Source organism: Salmo salar, chromosome ssa26 (assembly GCF_905237065.1).
Source record: "Salmo salar chromosome ssa26, Ssal_v3.1, whole genome shotgun sequence".
Taxonomy (NCBI): Eukaryota; Metazoa; Chordata; class Actinopteri; order Salmoniformes; family Salmonidae; genus Salmo; species Salmo salar.
The window spans coordinates 38,125,361-38,140,667 of NC_059467.1; the positions used below are offsets into that span (position 1 = coordinate 38,125,361).

Consider the following 15,307-nt stretch of genomic DNA (forward strand, 5'->3'; position numbering starts at 1 on the left):
GGGAGGTGTGCTGGCAGAAACAGTTGATAACAGTCAGAGACATGGTAGAGAGGGGGAGGTGTGCTGGCAGAAACAGTTGATCAGTCAGAGACATGGCAGAGAGGGGGAGGTGTGCTAGCAGAAACAGTTGATCACAGTCAGAGACATGGTAGAGAGGGGGAGGTGTGCTGGCAGAAACAGTTGATCACAGTCAGAGACATGGTAGAGAGGGGGAGGTGTGCTGGCAGAAACAGTTGATCACAGTCAGAGACATGGTAGAGAGGGGGAGGTGTGCTAGCAGAAACAGTTGATCACAGTCAGAGACATGGTAGAGAGGGGGAGGTGTGCTGGCAGAAACAGTTGATCACAGTCAGAGACATGGTAGAGAGGGGGAGGTGTGCTGGCAGAAACAGTTGATCACAGTCAGAGACATGGTAGAGAGGGGGAGGTGTGCTGGCAGAAACAGTTGATCAGTCAGAGACATGGTAGAGAGGGGGAGGTGTGCTGGCAGAAACAGTTGATCACAGTCAGAGACATGGTAGAGAGGGGGAGGTGTGCTGGCAGAAACAGTTGATCACAGTCAGAGACATGGTAGAGAGGGGGAGGTGTGCTGGCAGAAACAGTTGATCAGTCAGAGACATGGCAGAGAGGGGGAGGTGTGCTGGCAGAAACAGTTGATAACAGTCAGAGACATGGTAGAGAGGGGGAGGTGTGCTGGCAGAAACAGTTGATCACAGTCAGAGACATGGTAGAGAGGGGGGAGGTGTGCTAGCAGAAACAGTTGATCACAGTCAGAGACATGGTAGAGAGGGGGAGGTGTGCTAGCAGAAACAGTTGATCAGTCAGAGACATGGTAGAGAGGGGGAGGTGTGCTGGCAGAAACAGTTGATCACAGTCAGAGACATGGTAGAGAGGGGGAGGTGTGCTGGCAGAAACAGTTGATCACAGTCAGAGACATGGTAGAGAGGGGGAGGTGTGCTAGCAGAAACAGTTGATCACAGTCAGAGACATGGTAGAGAGGGGGAGGTGTGCTGGCAGAAACAGTTGATCACAGTCAGAGACATGGTAGAGAGGGGGAGGTGTGCTGGCAGAAACAGTTGATCACAGTCAGAGACATGGTAGAGAGGGGGAGGTGTGCTGGCAGAAACAGTTGATCACAGTCAGAGACATGGTAGAGAGGGGGAGGTGTGCTGGCAGAAACAGTTGATCACAGTCAGAGACATGGTAGAGAGGGGGAGGTGTGCTGGCAGAAACAGTTGATCAGTCAGAGACATGGTAGAGAGGGGGAGGCGTGCTGGCAGATCGTTGCTGATGCAGATCGTAGACTCCCCTTAGAGATATGTTTTCACCTTCAGAATAACAAGTGTGTGGACACAGGGTGAAGCTTGTAAACAAAAACACTAGGTAGATATTGTTATGGAGGGTTTGATTGAATTTCAGCCTAGCTAGTCGGCTAATTTTACCGGAGACACTGGCTGTATCCCAAAAAGACCCCTATCCTCTATTTATGGGCCCTGGTAAAAAGTAGTGCACTACAAAGGCAATAGGTGCATTTGGGACAGGCTGCTATAGGGCCACAGGAAGCTCCTACCGGGCTCAGTGAAACCGGGCCTCATGCAAATAGCAGGAAAAGTCAATATCCCCATATTGTGTCTGCTCTGTGACCATAAAGACACACAGACCGAGAATGGGGGAAGGAGACAAAAGAGTTTCAGCCATGTCTTAGGCTTATGCAGTCACACATGAACGGACGTCACACACACTCACACACACACACACAAACCCAGACATGTCTACAAACAGGCAATCTCATAGACCTTCACAGACAGACACAGTCACAGCATTTGTCATCCACCCCAAACAGTATTTGAGATCGTTGCTTACCTGAAATGGAACCAATAGAATAGTCCCAAAAGAGCAAAGCCCCATCCATCAGGCACCAGGTATGGATGCCTGTACCAGAAGTAACATAACTCCATGACTCCTTCAAAGAAATAAAGGATACCTAACCTAGTCAGTTGCACAACTGAACAACTCAAATACTTAGGGTGGCAGGTAGTGGTTAGAACATTGGGCCAGTCACCGAAAGGTTGCTAGATCGAATCCCCGAGCTGACAAGGTAAAAATCTATCGTTCTGCCCCTGAACAAGGCAGTTCTTTGGCCGCCATTGTAAATAAGAATTTGTTCTTAACTGACTTGCCTAGTTAAATAAATGTAAAAAAAAAAAATGGAATGCATTCAAATGAAATGTGTCTTCCACATTTAGCCCAACCACTCCACCTTAATCAGTGGAGGAGCAATTGTTGCTGGGGGTTAACTGCCTTTCTCAAGTGCATAACGGCAGATTTTTTACCCCACCTTGCCAGCTCTGGGATTTGAACCAGCGACCTTTCGGTTTCTGGTCAAACACTCTTAACCAGTAGGCTACCTGGCTCCATATAGCTAGTGGTCTAGCAAACGTCTGGAAAGAGTAAAAAACATCACTTGCCACCTTAGAAAAGCTATATTTCTGAGAGGGAGATTCTTTGTGAAGAGGACAGAGCACAGCGTTTATCTGAACGGCCCGAGACTGGGTCTCTCCTCTCTGAGTTCTAGAAGCCACAGGATGTCATACGGCTGCTTTCTATTAAAGCTCACCACATGCTTCATAGAGCTAGGCCTCGGAGATCAGCTACAGCCATGATTCATCAGTTGTGTTGCGTCCCAAATGGTGCCCTATTCCATATGTAGTGCACTACTTCTGACCATGGTACATAGTGAACTACTTTTGACAAGCGCTCTATGTAGGGAATAGGGTGCCATTTGGAACATAGGCTTAATATTGTCCTGGTTTCAGTTGTCTCTCAGAGGAGATTCAGAAAACAAACTCTAGTCTCCTCCAGGCAGCCTCACTCCAGGGCACTTCTGTCCACGAGAACATACAGTACACTTTGATAATACATTTACTCCTAAATAATAATAATAATAAATAAATTGATTATGTTGCTTTTCTAGATGTGCTCAAAGCAAGAGCAAAAGTCTCCCCATCCACTATTAACGTGATGCACGGGAGCCATTTGGCCCCAGAAAGCATTCCAGTCATCAGCTTTCATAATGAAGAGGAGTGTTATTAGGAGTCAAGAGATGATTATGTGGCCATGATGTTATGAAGCCAGGTTGGGAATTTAATACACCAGGGTTATCATGAGTATTCATATGTTTTCATATGATTTTGAAAATAATAAGCAAACACTTATGCTGAGCAAATCTCTTGTCCAGGCCCATTTATGGTAGCCTGGTCCCAGATTAGTTTATGCCATCATATCAACTCATTGTCAAGGAGTTGACATGATAGAATATACAGATCTGAGACCAGGGTACATTTATGGATCCTACTGTAATTTGTCACATTCAAGCTCTGACAGTCTGACAGTTATCACCAAAGTTAGAACTACTATTGTTATGTCTTGACGTGCCTTGCCTGTAAAATGCAACTGTCATCATTTAAAATGGCCACATTGTCAATGAATGCTTATCTAAAACAAGTACACCACCACAACAAAAGCATTTTTGATAAACATTCTTCATTTTATTTCTTAAATATAAAACCTTTCCCAGTTGGACAGGGCTGAATGAACAACAGAAATATTAAAAAGCCCCAGAAAACCAAGACTATTATGGTAGAGCACAGTTGGCCCTCCTGCTCCAAGTGTAGCTGACCCGGTCTTCTCTTGGGCTTAAAGACTGTGTGGAGTAGAGGAGACCTTTAAACTTGAACCCAAAACCAGGGGCGTGCTACTGCACAGAAGACATTCTCCTAAATAGACAGGGACCAGATAATTCATAGAATTATAATTCATTCTCAGAGTTCTACACTGAACAAAAATAGAAACGCAACATGTAAAGTGTTGTTCCATGTTTCATGAACTGAAATAAAATATCCCAGAAATGTTCCATATGCACAAAAAGCTTATATCCCTGTTAGTGAGCATTTCTCCTTTTCCAGATAATCCATCCACCTGACAGGTGTGGCATATCAAGAAGCTGATTAAACAGCATGATCATTACACAGGTGCACCTTGTGCTGGGGACAATAAAAGGCCACTCTAAAATGTGCAGTTTTGTCACAACACAATGCCACAGATATCCCAAGTTTTGAGAAACATGCAATTGGCATGCTGACTGTAGGAATGTCCACCAGAGCTGTTGCCAGAGAATTGAATATTAATTTCTCTACCGTAAGCCGCCTCCAACATCGTTTTAGAGAATTTGGCAGTATGTCAAACCGGCCTAACAACCGCAGACCACTTGTATGGCGTCATGTGAACAGAGTGCCCCATGGTGGCGGTGGGGATTATGGTATGGACAGGCATAAGCTACGGACAACAAACACAATTGCATTTTATCGATGGCAATTTGAATGCACAGATATATCGTGGCGAGATCCTGAGGACCATTGTGAGGCCCATTTCATTTAAGGTATCTATGACCAACAGATCTGTATTCCCAGTCATGTGAAATCCGTAGATTCATTCATTAATTTAAATTGACTGATTTCCTCATATGAATTGTAACTCAGTAAAATCTTTGAAATTGTTGCATGTTGCATTTATATTTTTGTTCAGTATAAAAATCAGATTTCATTCTAAGAGTTCTATTCTAATTCATTGTACCAATGGGTGCTGAGAAGGTTCTGGAATTCACTCCAAGAGTTCTAAAATGATTTAGAATTCCTTCCAGTTCTATGAAGGAGCACAGCATTCCCATACCTTCCCCTTCCTTTGTTCCCATACCTTCCCCTTCCTAAATCTGGATGACTAGTTTGATATAGGCCTTAGATTCCTCATGAGAGCTAGTAAAGAGCTGGGCCCAGGACGGTGCTCCCTCACTCACTATACCTCTTAATCTACGGTACATGTCATGTTTGTGCCTGCACCTCCTAGAAAACAACATGACATACAACACCTAAAACACACTGTGCAAAAACTCTTTGGTAATCAGATGAGTTTGAGAGAGAAACAAAAAGAAAATGGAAAAACAACACTATCCAACAACAGATGGGTATACCATTTTTCTAATATACATATTCCAACAGTCAGGTAACAGAGAATGGAGACTGCAAATTCAATAAATTAGACAGCGGAAGAAGAATTGCAGATATTAAATCCAGCAGTTGTGTTCACAGAAGTAAATAAAAAGAAAATCTAAAATCAATGGAAAAAAACAACAGTGTTATTCTGTATTATAAACAAATAAAAAGGAATCAAAATGGCCCTTTAGTCTTATTTCAAATTGCTTTTCATCTAAGTCAACCTTTTTCAATGATGAAATGTTTGTTCATATCAACCTCCTGTAAACATTCACAATCAAGAGTCCAGTTCCATTTAGAGCACTGCTGGTCTGAAGAACGTCCGTCTTCTCCACGCACAAGACAAACGCTACACCTTTTAAAGAGCTTGTACATGCACATCACTGAGGTACACATAATATAACCCTAATATCACCATATCCCCCATACTCTCTTTATAGATCATGTAGTTCCCAGACACTTTCGCCCAAATGGGATGAATCTGGTGGACCAACGCATCAAACTTGGCCTTCGTTAGTCAATACAGAATGACTGTGAGAAACTCCTGGCGCATTGGCTTAATCTACCAACCAATCATCTCCCATAACACGCCTCACAGTCGTGTGATTTGCTCAAATTAAATGACGACAGGTACTTTACTCAGTAGGTCACTGCCATAGAATTCTATGGTCACTCCCACTAAGGCAAACTTTGAATTGTTGATATCCCAGGCTTATATGTGCAACAACCTGGGGACAAGGTTACTGTACAAATAACACAGAATGGTCTTTATTACTAGACTGGTAGAATAAGACATCAGAGCACTTTGTTCTTGCTACCAGAGTTATGGTAGGCTCATCCAAAGGAATATTCATCATCAATATTCTTTATTTTTCAGCATTAATTAAAACATCTTCTACAGTCACGTTTGTCTGTCAGTTCAACGTTCACGTTTTCTTAAAAAAAGCATATTTCCAAAATATATCCATGTAAGTCTTTTTTGTTTCTGTAAAAAATAAATTAGGTAGTTAAAAATGCTGCTAAGACAAATGGGAAGAGGGAAAGACACCCAGGCCTGGGGGACTCCACATACTGGTTTATGTCAGTCCTGGCCGGAGTGCTTTCTCACGCTGTCCTGAGGGATTCGTTATTTGAGCTCCCGACCTTCCGGAAGCCGTGGTCGTTCTTCTCGAGCCACAGTTCAGCCAGCTGCTGTGTCGAGCCGTGCGACGAGGCTTTGGAGCCCAGGCACATCTTGTACTGGTTGGGCTCCAGGTTGGGGTCGCACACTACTGGATGGTGAACGTGTACGATCCCCGGGTCCGTGCTCCGGAACAACCGGATCCCTGATTGGACAAATTTGTTAAAGAGGTCCACGTCCTCCAAGCCCCACCCTTGGATGGAGGTGTCGAAGCCCCCGGCCCCGACCAGGTCGCCCTTGTAAACACAGACAATCCCGAAGCCGTAGTGACGCCACAGACCCGTCTTGGCGGTGAACACATAGTGGTTCTCACTGGGCACCTTGCCGGCGTAAACCACCTTGGGGTCGTACTGACTGAAGATGATGGGGAAGTAGGTCTGCTCCCCCAGGACCGTATTACCCCGGCACCTCTTGAGGAAGTCGGTTGTGAAGAGCAGGTCCACGTCGCAGTAGAAGAGCAGTGAGTCGTTGGAGAAGTGGGCCGAGCCCACCTCCAGAGCCAAGGCCCGGGAGAAGGAGCCCGACACGGGCTGGATCTCCATCTCGGCACGGGGGTACTTGACGTGGTACTCCCTCATCAGCTCCACCTGCTTGACCCGCTCTGTGTTGTTGTCGGTGCTGAAGAGGAGGATGAGCAGCTTGACGTTCTGGTTGGGGATCAGGCACACCCGTTCTAAATTGGCCATGAAGCGGACAAAGATGTCGTAGCGTCCGGATAGCGGCACCAGTATGTTGACCTTAGGCTCCTTCGGCTCCTTCTGGTCCTGGCTAGAGCTGGACAGCTTGAAGGGCACGAACATCTTGAGGGAGTTGGAGAGGAAGGACAGGGAGTCAGAGTCCTGGTTGATGCTGCTGGCGAGCACCTTGGCGTCCATCTCCTCTTCCTCTCTGAACTGGATCTGGCTGAAGGTCTGCTGGAGGTAGGCATGTCTCCTCACCGGCACCGTCATGGTCTTCCCTTTGTGCTTCTTGTAGAGGAGCAACAGGTCCAGCACGTACTCCGCCCCGTACATGGGGTTGACCCGCCGGTAGCCGTACTGGATTTCCTTGAAGTCGATCACCCGTCCCCGCGTCTTGGCGTTGGCGTTAATCATCTCCATCACCTGCATGATGATGTCATCCAGGGCCAGACGCTGGGAGGAGTCCATTCCCCGGCGGGGGGGTTGACCGTCAGACGAGGAGAACAGGTACTTGCCCGTCAGGAACTCCCACTCCAGGACCTCCTCGCGGAGCCGAGGGTGGAACCTCATGAAGGACGGAGGCATGCCCAGCTGCAGGTCCTCTCGGCTGGGCTCGGCTGCCCCGTAGCGGCCCATCTGGACGATCTCACGGTGGAGCTGGATGGTGCGGTGGCGGAGCTGGGCAATCTTGCGGCTGAGCATGTAGCTGTGCAGGCGGTACTGGTAGGGCGGGTTCTTGTTGGGGTGCAGGGTGATGGCCCGGTGGATCTTGCTATTGTGGAGGTCGCGGATGTATCCCTTCTTGTTGGGCTCGTAGTTCTCGTAGAACAGCTGCTGCATCTGGGGAGAGAAGAGAGGTAGACAACGGCTGAGGTTACATCAATAAACTACATATGGCACAATAGAACACTCATGCATTATATAGACTAGGCCCTTTATGGGAGTGTACAAAAGCACAACGCATACAGAGCGCCCTCTAGGACAGAAAACATTCTGCCCTCTAAAATGCGAAAACAGCAAAAAACAAGTTGCACAACATAGCTTGAGCCTGTACTTGTATACTGCTCCACTGAGGATTTATTAAGATGGATGTCTATATGAACGTAAACTCCTGCAGCCCAATAGAGATGTTATTTTTATCAGACGTCCTGCAGCTAATGCAAAGTGCAAATTAGAACAGGCTGAAGGAATGCCTTCTGGAGGTGAGCTCTGAGCTTACAGAGCCCTCAAATATTGACCAGGGAGCGGGTAAGCCTCGGCGGTTCGATGAGTGTTTACTGCAAACCTGTTGAGGCTTTACAAACCTAATGTTCCCCCAATCACAGGGGGCCGTGTGAGTAAACTTCGGGACAGCTGCTGAGGCCCCTATTGGCAGCGACTCAAGCGTGGCCAAGAAGGAAGGGTCTGTGTTGTTGACCAATCCAATGAAGGGAGCCCTCAGAGGTCTATTTGCGAAAGACAGACACCGCTCAGAAAAAGGCCTCCAATTTTGAGAAGGACGGCTCTGGAATGCAGCCACAAACCCACTCCCCTGGGGGAAAGGCAATACACAGAATCGGACAGGACCGGTACAGAGGCCAGGCCTGATAGTTTTTTGAAAGCGATACCTAACTAGTGTAAGTACGGCTGGTCACAAGAACTCACTGAATAAGTCTCTTTGCTTTTCCATGGGCTCTGCCCCTGCCTTCCTGCACCTAGGAGGAGTTGGCACGTGGAAAACCATAAAATCAAGCAGTCTATTATCAATGGAAATCTTAAGCAAACCCCAAGCTTTAGAGTGTGAGGGGTCAGGTAGGCTATTACATCAGAACCAAGAGGGCTATCGCATGGCAGCCTTCCACACATTTCTTTAATGAGCATATACAATAAGATGTAGGAAAAAGACTGTGCTGCAGTAGTCAGCCCCTACACGTGTCCATGTTTCACTGGTTCTGAGAAGTGACTGGCAAATAGCCCTGTTTGGACACCAAACCATCGGGTGCATCTTTATAATATAAAGTGGCTTCCTCTCTATCTCTCCTTCCCATCATCTCCTTCCATACTTTGGAGAAGTCAGTGACATGGACAGTGTTCATCTACTTTCAGATGTTTTTAGATTTCCTCTCCTTCCCTTTTGCTTGGAGGGGTGGCCAAATGAAGATCTCCTTTGCTCTGAGAGGTAGCTAAATGAAGATCTCCTCTGCTCTGCTCTGAGAGATGGCTAAATGAAGATCTCCTCTCCTTTGCTCTGAGAGGTAGCTAAATGAAGATCTCCTCTCCTCTGCTCTGAGGTAGCTAAATGAATTTTTAATTTTTAATTTTAAATTTAAGATCTCCTCTCCTTTGCTCTGAGAGGTAGCTAAATGAAGATCTCCTCTCCTTTGCTCTGAGAGGTAGCTAAATGAAGATCTCCTCTCCTCTGCTCTGAGGTAGCTAAATGAAGATCTCCTCTCCTTTGCTCTGAGAGGTAGCTAAATGAAGATCTCCTCTCCTCTGCTCTGGAGAGGTGGCTAAATGAAAATCTCCTCTGCTCTGCTCTGAGAGGTGGCTAAATGAAGATCTCCTCTGCTCTGAGAGGTAGCTAAATGAAGATCTGCTCTGCTCTGAGAGGTAGCTAAATGAAGATCTGCTCTGCTCTGAGAGGTAGCTAAATGAAGATCTCCTCTGCTCTGAGAGGTAGCTAATTGAAGATCTCCTCTGCTCTGAGAGGTAGCTAAATGAAGATCTCCTCTGCTCTGAGAGGTGGCTAAATGAAGATCTGCTCTGAGAGGTAGCTAAATGAAGATCTGCTCTGCTCTGAGAGGTAGCTAAATGAAGATCTCCTCTGCTCTGAGAGGTAGCTAAATGAAGATCTCCTCTGCTCTGCTCTGCTCTGAGAGGTAGCTAAATGAAGATCTGCTCTGAGAGGTAGCTAAATGAAGATCTCCTCTGCTCTGAGAGGTAGCTAAATGAAGATCTGCTCTGAGAGGTGGCTAAATTAAGATCTCCTCTGCTCTGAGAGATGGCTAAATGAAGATCTCTTCTGCTCTGAGAGGTGGCTAAATGAAGATCTCCTCTGCTCTGAGAGGTGGCTAAATGAAGATCTCCTCTGCTCTGAGAGGTGGCTAAATGAAGATCTCCTCTGCTCTGAGAGGTGGCTAAATGAAGATCTCCTCTGCTCTGAGAGGTGGCTAAATGAAGATCTCCTCTGCTCTGAGAGGTGGCTAAATGAAGATCTCCTCTGCTCTGAGAGGTGGCTAAATGAAGATCTCCTCTGCTCTGAGAGGTGGCTAAATGAAGATCTCCTCTGCTCTGAGAGGTAGATAAATGAAGATCTCCTCTGCTCTGAGAGGTAGCTAAATGAAGATCTCCTCTGCTCTGAGAGGTGGCTAAATGAAGATCTCCTCTGCTCTGAGAGGTGGCTAAATGAAGATCTCCTCTGCTCTGAGAGGTAGCTAAATGAAGATCTCCTCTGCTCTGAGAGGTAGCTAAATGAAGATCTCCTCTGCTCTGAGAGGTGGCCAAATGAAGATCTCCTCTGCTCTGAGAGGTGGCTAAATGAAGATCTCCTCTGCTCTGAGAGGTAGCTAAATGAAGATCTCCTCTGCTCTGAGAGGTAGCTAAATGAAGATCTGCTCTGAGAGGTGGCTAAATGAAGATCTCCTCTGCTCTGAGAGGTAGATAAATGAAGATCTCCTCTGCTCTGAGAGGTGGCCAAATGAAAGGAAGAAGATTAGAAGGAGCCACTTCAGAGTACTGAGACTTACCCCAGCAGGTAGGCCAAGTCGGATTGTTCTGAGTGCCCAGCTGTGAGGCAGTAGACATCAGCACTGCTGCGAGCCAGCCAGTCAGCCAGTCAGGATGTTTACCTCCCTCTCTCCCATGGCTTCCCCATCATTACCACCTCTAATGACCTGACTTTTGTCTTCCATGTCTCCATCAGCAGTTAAGACTCATTAGAATGATTTTTCACAGTCATTAAGCCTCCATAACACACCGCTCACAAGCCTCACATCAGCACACTTTCATCTAATCACCCTGAATGGCTCATTAAGAAATAAAAGGAAGAAAAATATAAATGGTAAGTTATTGCTGTGAGTTTTAAGCCTTGTGTCACACACAACCACATCAAGCAGAGCTTTGTGAAGAAGGTGGAGAAGCCCAAGCTCAGTGATGGACAGATAAGCTAAGCGCTGAAAAGCATACCATGTGTTTTATGCCAGGTTTTAACAACCTATTGTATTCAGACTTTCTGTGTTCAAACGCTTCAAAAATCTGTGCTTGACTGAGTTCACATGTAACCAATGGAATGGTGCAAACCTAGCCCATCTGGCACTCCAGGCAAGCTAGATCAAACACTTAAAGCATTTGAAATACATCAAATACTGGTTGAACCCAGGTCTGATTGTAGTAATCTGTTGTGATCACGACAACTGGTGGAAAAGCAGAGGCATCGGAATAGACGGCTCGGGAACAGAAGACAAAAGGTTCCCCAATATACAACCGTCTCTTCAGGCACTTCATCAGGAGGAGATCCTATCTGGACACATTAAGACGACAGCTCAGTGTTGTATCCTATCTGGACACATTAAGACGACAGCTCAGTGTTGTATCCTATCTGGACACATTAAGACGACAGCTCAGTGTTGTATCCTATCTGGACACATTAAGACGACAGCTCAGTGTTGTATCCTATCTGGACACATTAAGACGACAGCTCAGTGTTGTATCCTATCTGGACACATTAAGACGACAGCTCAGTGTTGTATCCTATCTGGACACATTAAGACGACAGCTCAGTGTTGTATCCTATCTGGACACATTAAGACGACAGCTCAGTGTTGTATCCTATCTGGACACATTAAGACGACAGCTCAGTGTTGTATCCTATCTGGACACATTAAGACGACAGCTCAGTGTTGTATCCTATCTGGACACATTAAGACGACAGCTCAGTGTTGTATCCTATCTGGACACATTAAGACGACAGCTCAGTGTTGTATCCTATCTGGACACATTAAGACGACAGCTCAGTGTTGTATCCTATCTGGACACATTAAGACGACAGCTCAGTGTTGTATCCTATCTGGACACATTAAGACGACAGCTCAGTGTTGTATCCTATCTGGACACATTAAGACGACAGCTCAGTGTTGTATCCTATCTGGACACATTAAGACGACAGCTCAGTGTTGTATCCTATCTGGACACATTAGGACGACAGCTCAGTGTTGTATCCTATCTGGACACATTAGGACGACAGCTCAGTGTTGTATCCTATCTGGACACATTAGGACGACAGCTCAGTGTTGTATCCTATCTGGACACATTAAGACGACAGCTCAGTGTTGTATCCTATCTGGACACATTAAGACGACAGCTCAGTGTTGTATCCTATCTGGACACATTAAGACGACAGCTCAGTGTTGTATCCTATCTGGACACATTAAGACGACAGCTCAGTGTTGTATCCTATCTGGACACATTAGGACGACAGCTCAGTGTTGTATCCTATCTGGACACATTAAGACGACAGCTCAGTGTTGTATCCTATCTGGACACATTAAGACGACAGCTCAGTGTTGTATCCTATCTGGACACATTAGGACGACAGCTCAGTGTTGTATCCTATCTGGACACATTAAGACGACAGCTCAGTGTTGTATCCTATCTGGACACATTAAGACGACAGCTCAGTGTTGTATCCTATCTGGACACATTAAGACGACAGCTCAGTGTTGTATCCTATCTGGACACATTAAGACGACAGCTCAGTGTTGTATCCTATCTGGACACATTAAGACGACAGCTCAGTGTTGTATCCTATCTGGACACATTAAGACAACAGCTCAGTGTTGTATCCTATCTGGACACATTAAGACGACAGCTCAGTGTTGTATCCTATCTGGACACATTAAGACGACAGCTCAGTGTTGTATCCTATCTGGACACATTAAGACGACAGCTCAGTGTTGTATCCTATCTGGACACATTAAGACGACAGCTCAGTGTTGTATCCTATCTGGACACATTAAGACGACAGCTCAGTGTTGTAAATGTAGAATTAGTCATGCCACTGTCTCATCTTCCCTTCCCTGATAACTCTTTATCTCCTAGCCTCCATAAAGTCAATATGGACGCCACTCCAAACAAAGCAGAGGGAAAACAAACAGAGCTATCAAGTCCATTACAAGAGGGCAACGCTATCGCAGCGCGACTAAATATCCCCCCTGAACAAACATGTAGTCATTGTGGAACGATTGCATTCGGAGACAGGTGATACAATTGTCTTCCTTGGACCGCGCTACTTGGGCCTAAATCAACACATTACGGCTGGACGGCAGAACCCTGCAAAGTAATGTGAGTAGATATGCACTCTGGGGTTGTGTCCAAAAAGGCACCCTATTCCCCATGTAGTGCACTACTTTTGACCAGAACCATATGGGACCCTGGTCAAAAGTACTGAGCTGCATAGGGAATAGTGTGCCATTTGGGACACTGGCTGGGTAAGTGGCGGTTCCAGTCTGGCTCATGTCGGGGCTAGTGCTGGCTAGCGTAGGCTTCCTCTGGAGTCGTGCGTAAACTGAGAGCCAGTTAAATCTGTGATGAACATACAGCATGGCCAAGGGAAACACCAACGGCAGACACCATCTGCTATTTAACCAATATTACAAGGGCCAAGTTGTCTGAAATCACCATTAAGGGGTGAGAATAGAGCCAGGTTGGCGTTCAGAAAACTTCTCAGGTGTTGGAATGTGAAGGGCTGTTGGAATGCCACTCGGCTTGAGGGCAACTCTGTGGGAAATATATGCTCCTCTGATCAGCAACCATCAGGGGCAGGAATGTGACTGGAAAAACTCAGGCCCTAGGCAACATGCAGGTATTATTAGGTCATTAGCATTAGTTGGGGGGACAGGGAATGTAGGGAATAGGGTGCCATTACGGAAGCAGTCAGAGAATCCCACAGTCTAGTCTATTGCTGACACCAGTTGAATCCCACAGGGAAGACTGGAGGGCAGTAACCTAGTCTATTGCTGACACCAGTTGAATCCCACAGGGAAGACTGGAGGGCAGTAACCTAGTCTATTGCTGACACCAGTTGAATCCCACAGGGAAGACTGGAGGGCAGTAACCTAGTCTATTGCTGACACCAGTTGAATCCCACAGGGAAGACTGGAGGGCAGTAACCTAGTCTATTGCTGACACCAGTTGAATCCCACAGGGAAGACTGGAGGGCAGTAACCTAGTCTATTGCTGACACCAGTTGAATCCCACAGGGAAGACTGGAGGGCAGTAACCTAGTCTATTGCTGACACCAGTTGAATCCCACAGGGAAGACTGGAGGGCAGTAACCTAGTCTATTGCTGACACCAGTGTGACAGGTTTGGTACAGGCTGGGACTAGCCACTCACATCTCTGGCCCATGATAAAGGAGCGCAGCACCAGACCTGTGTCTGTTGTGTGTGTCTGTTGTGGGTCTGTTGTGTGTGTCTGCTGTGTGTGTGTCTGTTGTGTGTGCATGTGAGAGAGACAGCTTGCGTGTATGTGTCTAAATGGTGCTTCATTCTAGGTGGCCAGTTCTGGTATATTTCAGCTCAGAGGTGCAATGTTCCATTATGGTCCAATGACATTACCGGCTCTCGCTGTCAACACACACGCCCCTGCTGCAGAGAGATAGCTACCATCCACCTACCTACAACAAGAGAGGGGAGCTGACCAGCCAGAGGGGAGAGGGAGAGAGACAGAGAGAGGAGCTGACCAGCCAGAGGGGAGAGGGAGAGAGACAGAGAGAGGAGCTGACCAGCCAGAGGGGAGAGGGAGAGAGACAGAGAGGGGAGCTGACCTGCCAGAGGGGAGAGGGAGAGAGACAGAGAGAGGAGCTGACCAGCCAGAGGGGAGAGGGAGAGAGACAGAGAGGGGAGCTGACCAGCCAGAGGGGAGAGGGAGAGAGACAGAGAGGGGAGCTGACCAGCCAGAGAGGAGAGGGAGAGAGACAGAGAGAGGAGCTGACCAGCCAGAGGGGAGAGGGAGAGAGAGGAGCTGACCAGCCAGAGGGGAGAGAGACAGAGAGGGGAGCTGACCAGCCAGAGGGGAGAGGGAGAGAGACAGAGAGGGGAGCTGACCAGCCAGAGGGGAGAGGGAGAGAGACAGAGAGAGGAGCTGACCAGCCAGAGGAGAGAGGGAGAGAGACAGAGAGAGGAGCTGACCAGCCAGAGGAGAGAGGGAGAGAGACAGAGAGGGGAGCTGACCAGCCAGAGGGGAGAGGGAGAGAGACAGAGAGAGGAGCTGACCAGCCAGAGGGGAGAGGGAGAGAGACAGAGAGTGGAGCTGACCAGCCAGAGGGGAGAGGGAGAGAGACAGAGAGGGGAGCTGACCAGCCAGAGGGGAGAGGGAGAGAGACAGAGAGAGGAGCTGACTAGCCAGAGGGGAGAGAGGGGAGC

General features: G+C 47.2%; 1 protein-coding gene across 2 annotated transcripts in view; it reads right to left on the reverse strand.

Moving 5' to 3' along the window:
- Positions 1-3,524: 3,524 nt before the first annotated feature.
- Positions 3,525-15,307, reverse strand: part of LOC106587790 (chondroitin sulfate synthase 1) — a 104,985-nt gene continuing 93,202 nt past the window's right edge. For both annotated transcript variants that reach the window (XM_045708939.1, XM_045708938.1), the window contains exon 3: positions 3,525-7,748. In XM_045708939.1, the coding sequence (XP_045564895.1) occupies positions 6,153-7,748 (1,596 nt within the window). In that variant the 3' untranslated portion in view covers positions 3,525-6,152. The remainder of the gene's footprint in view (positions 7,749-15,307) is intronic.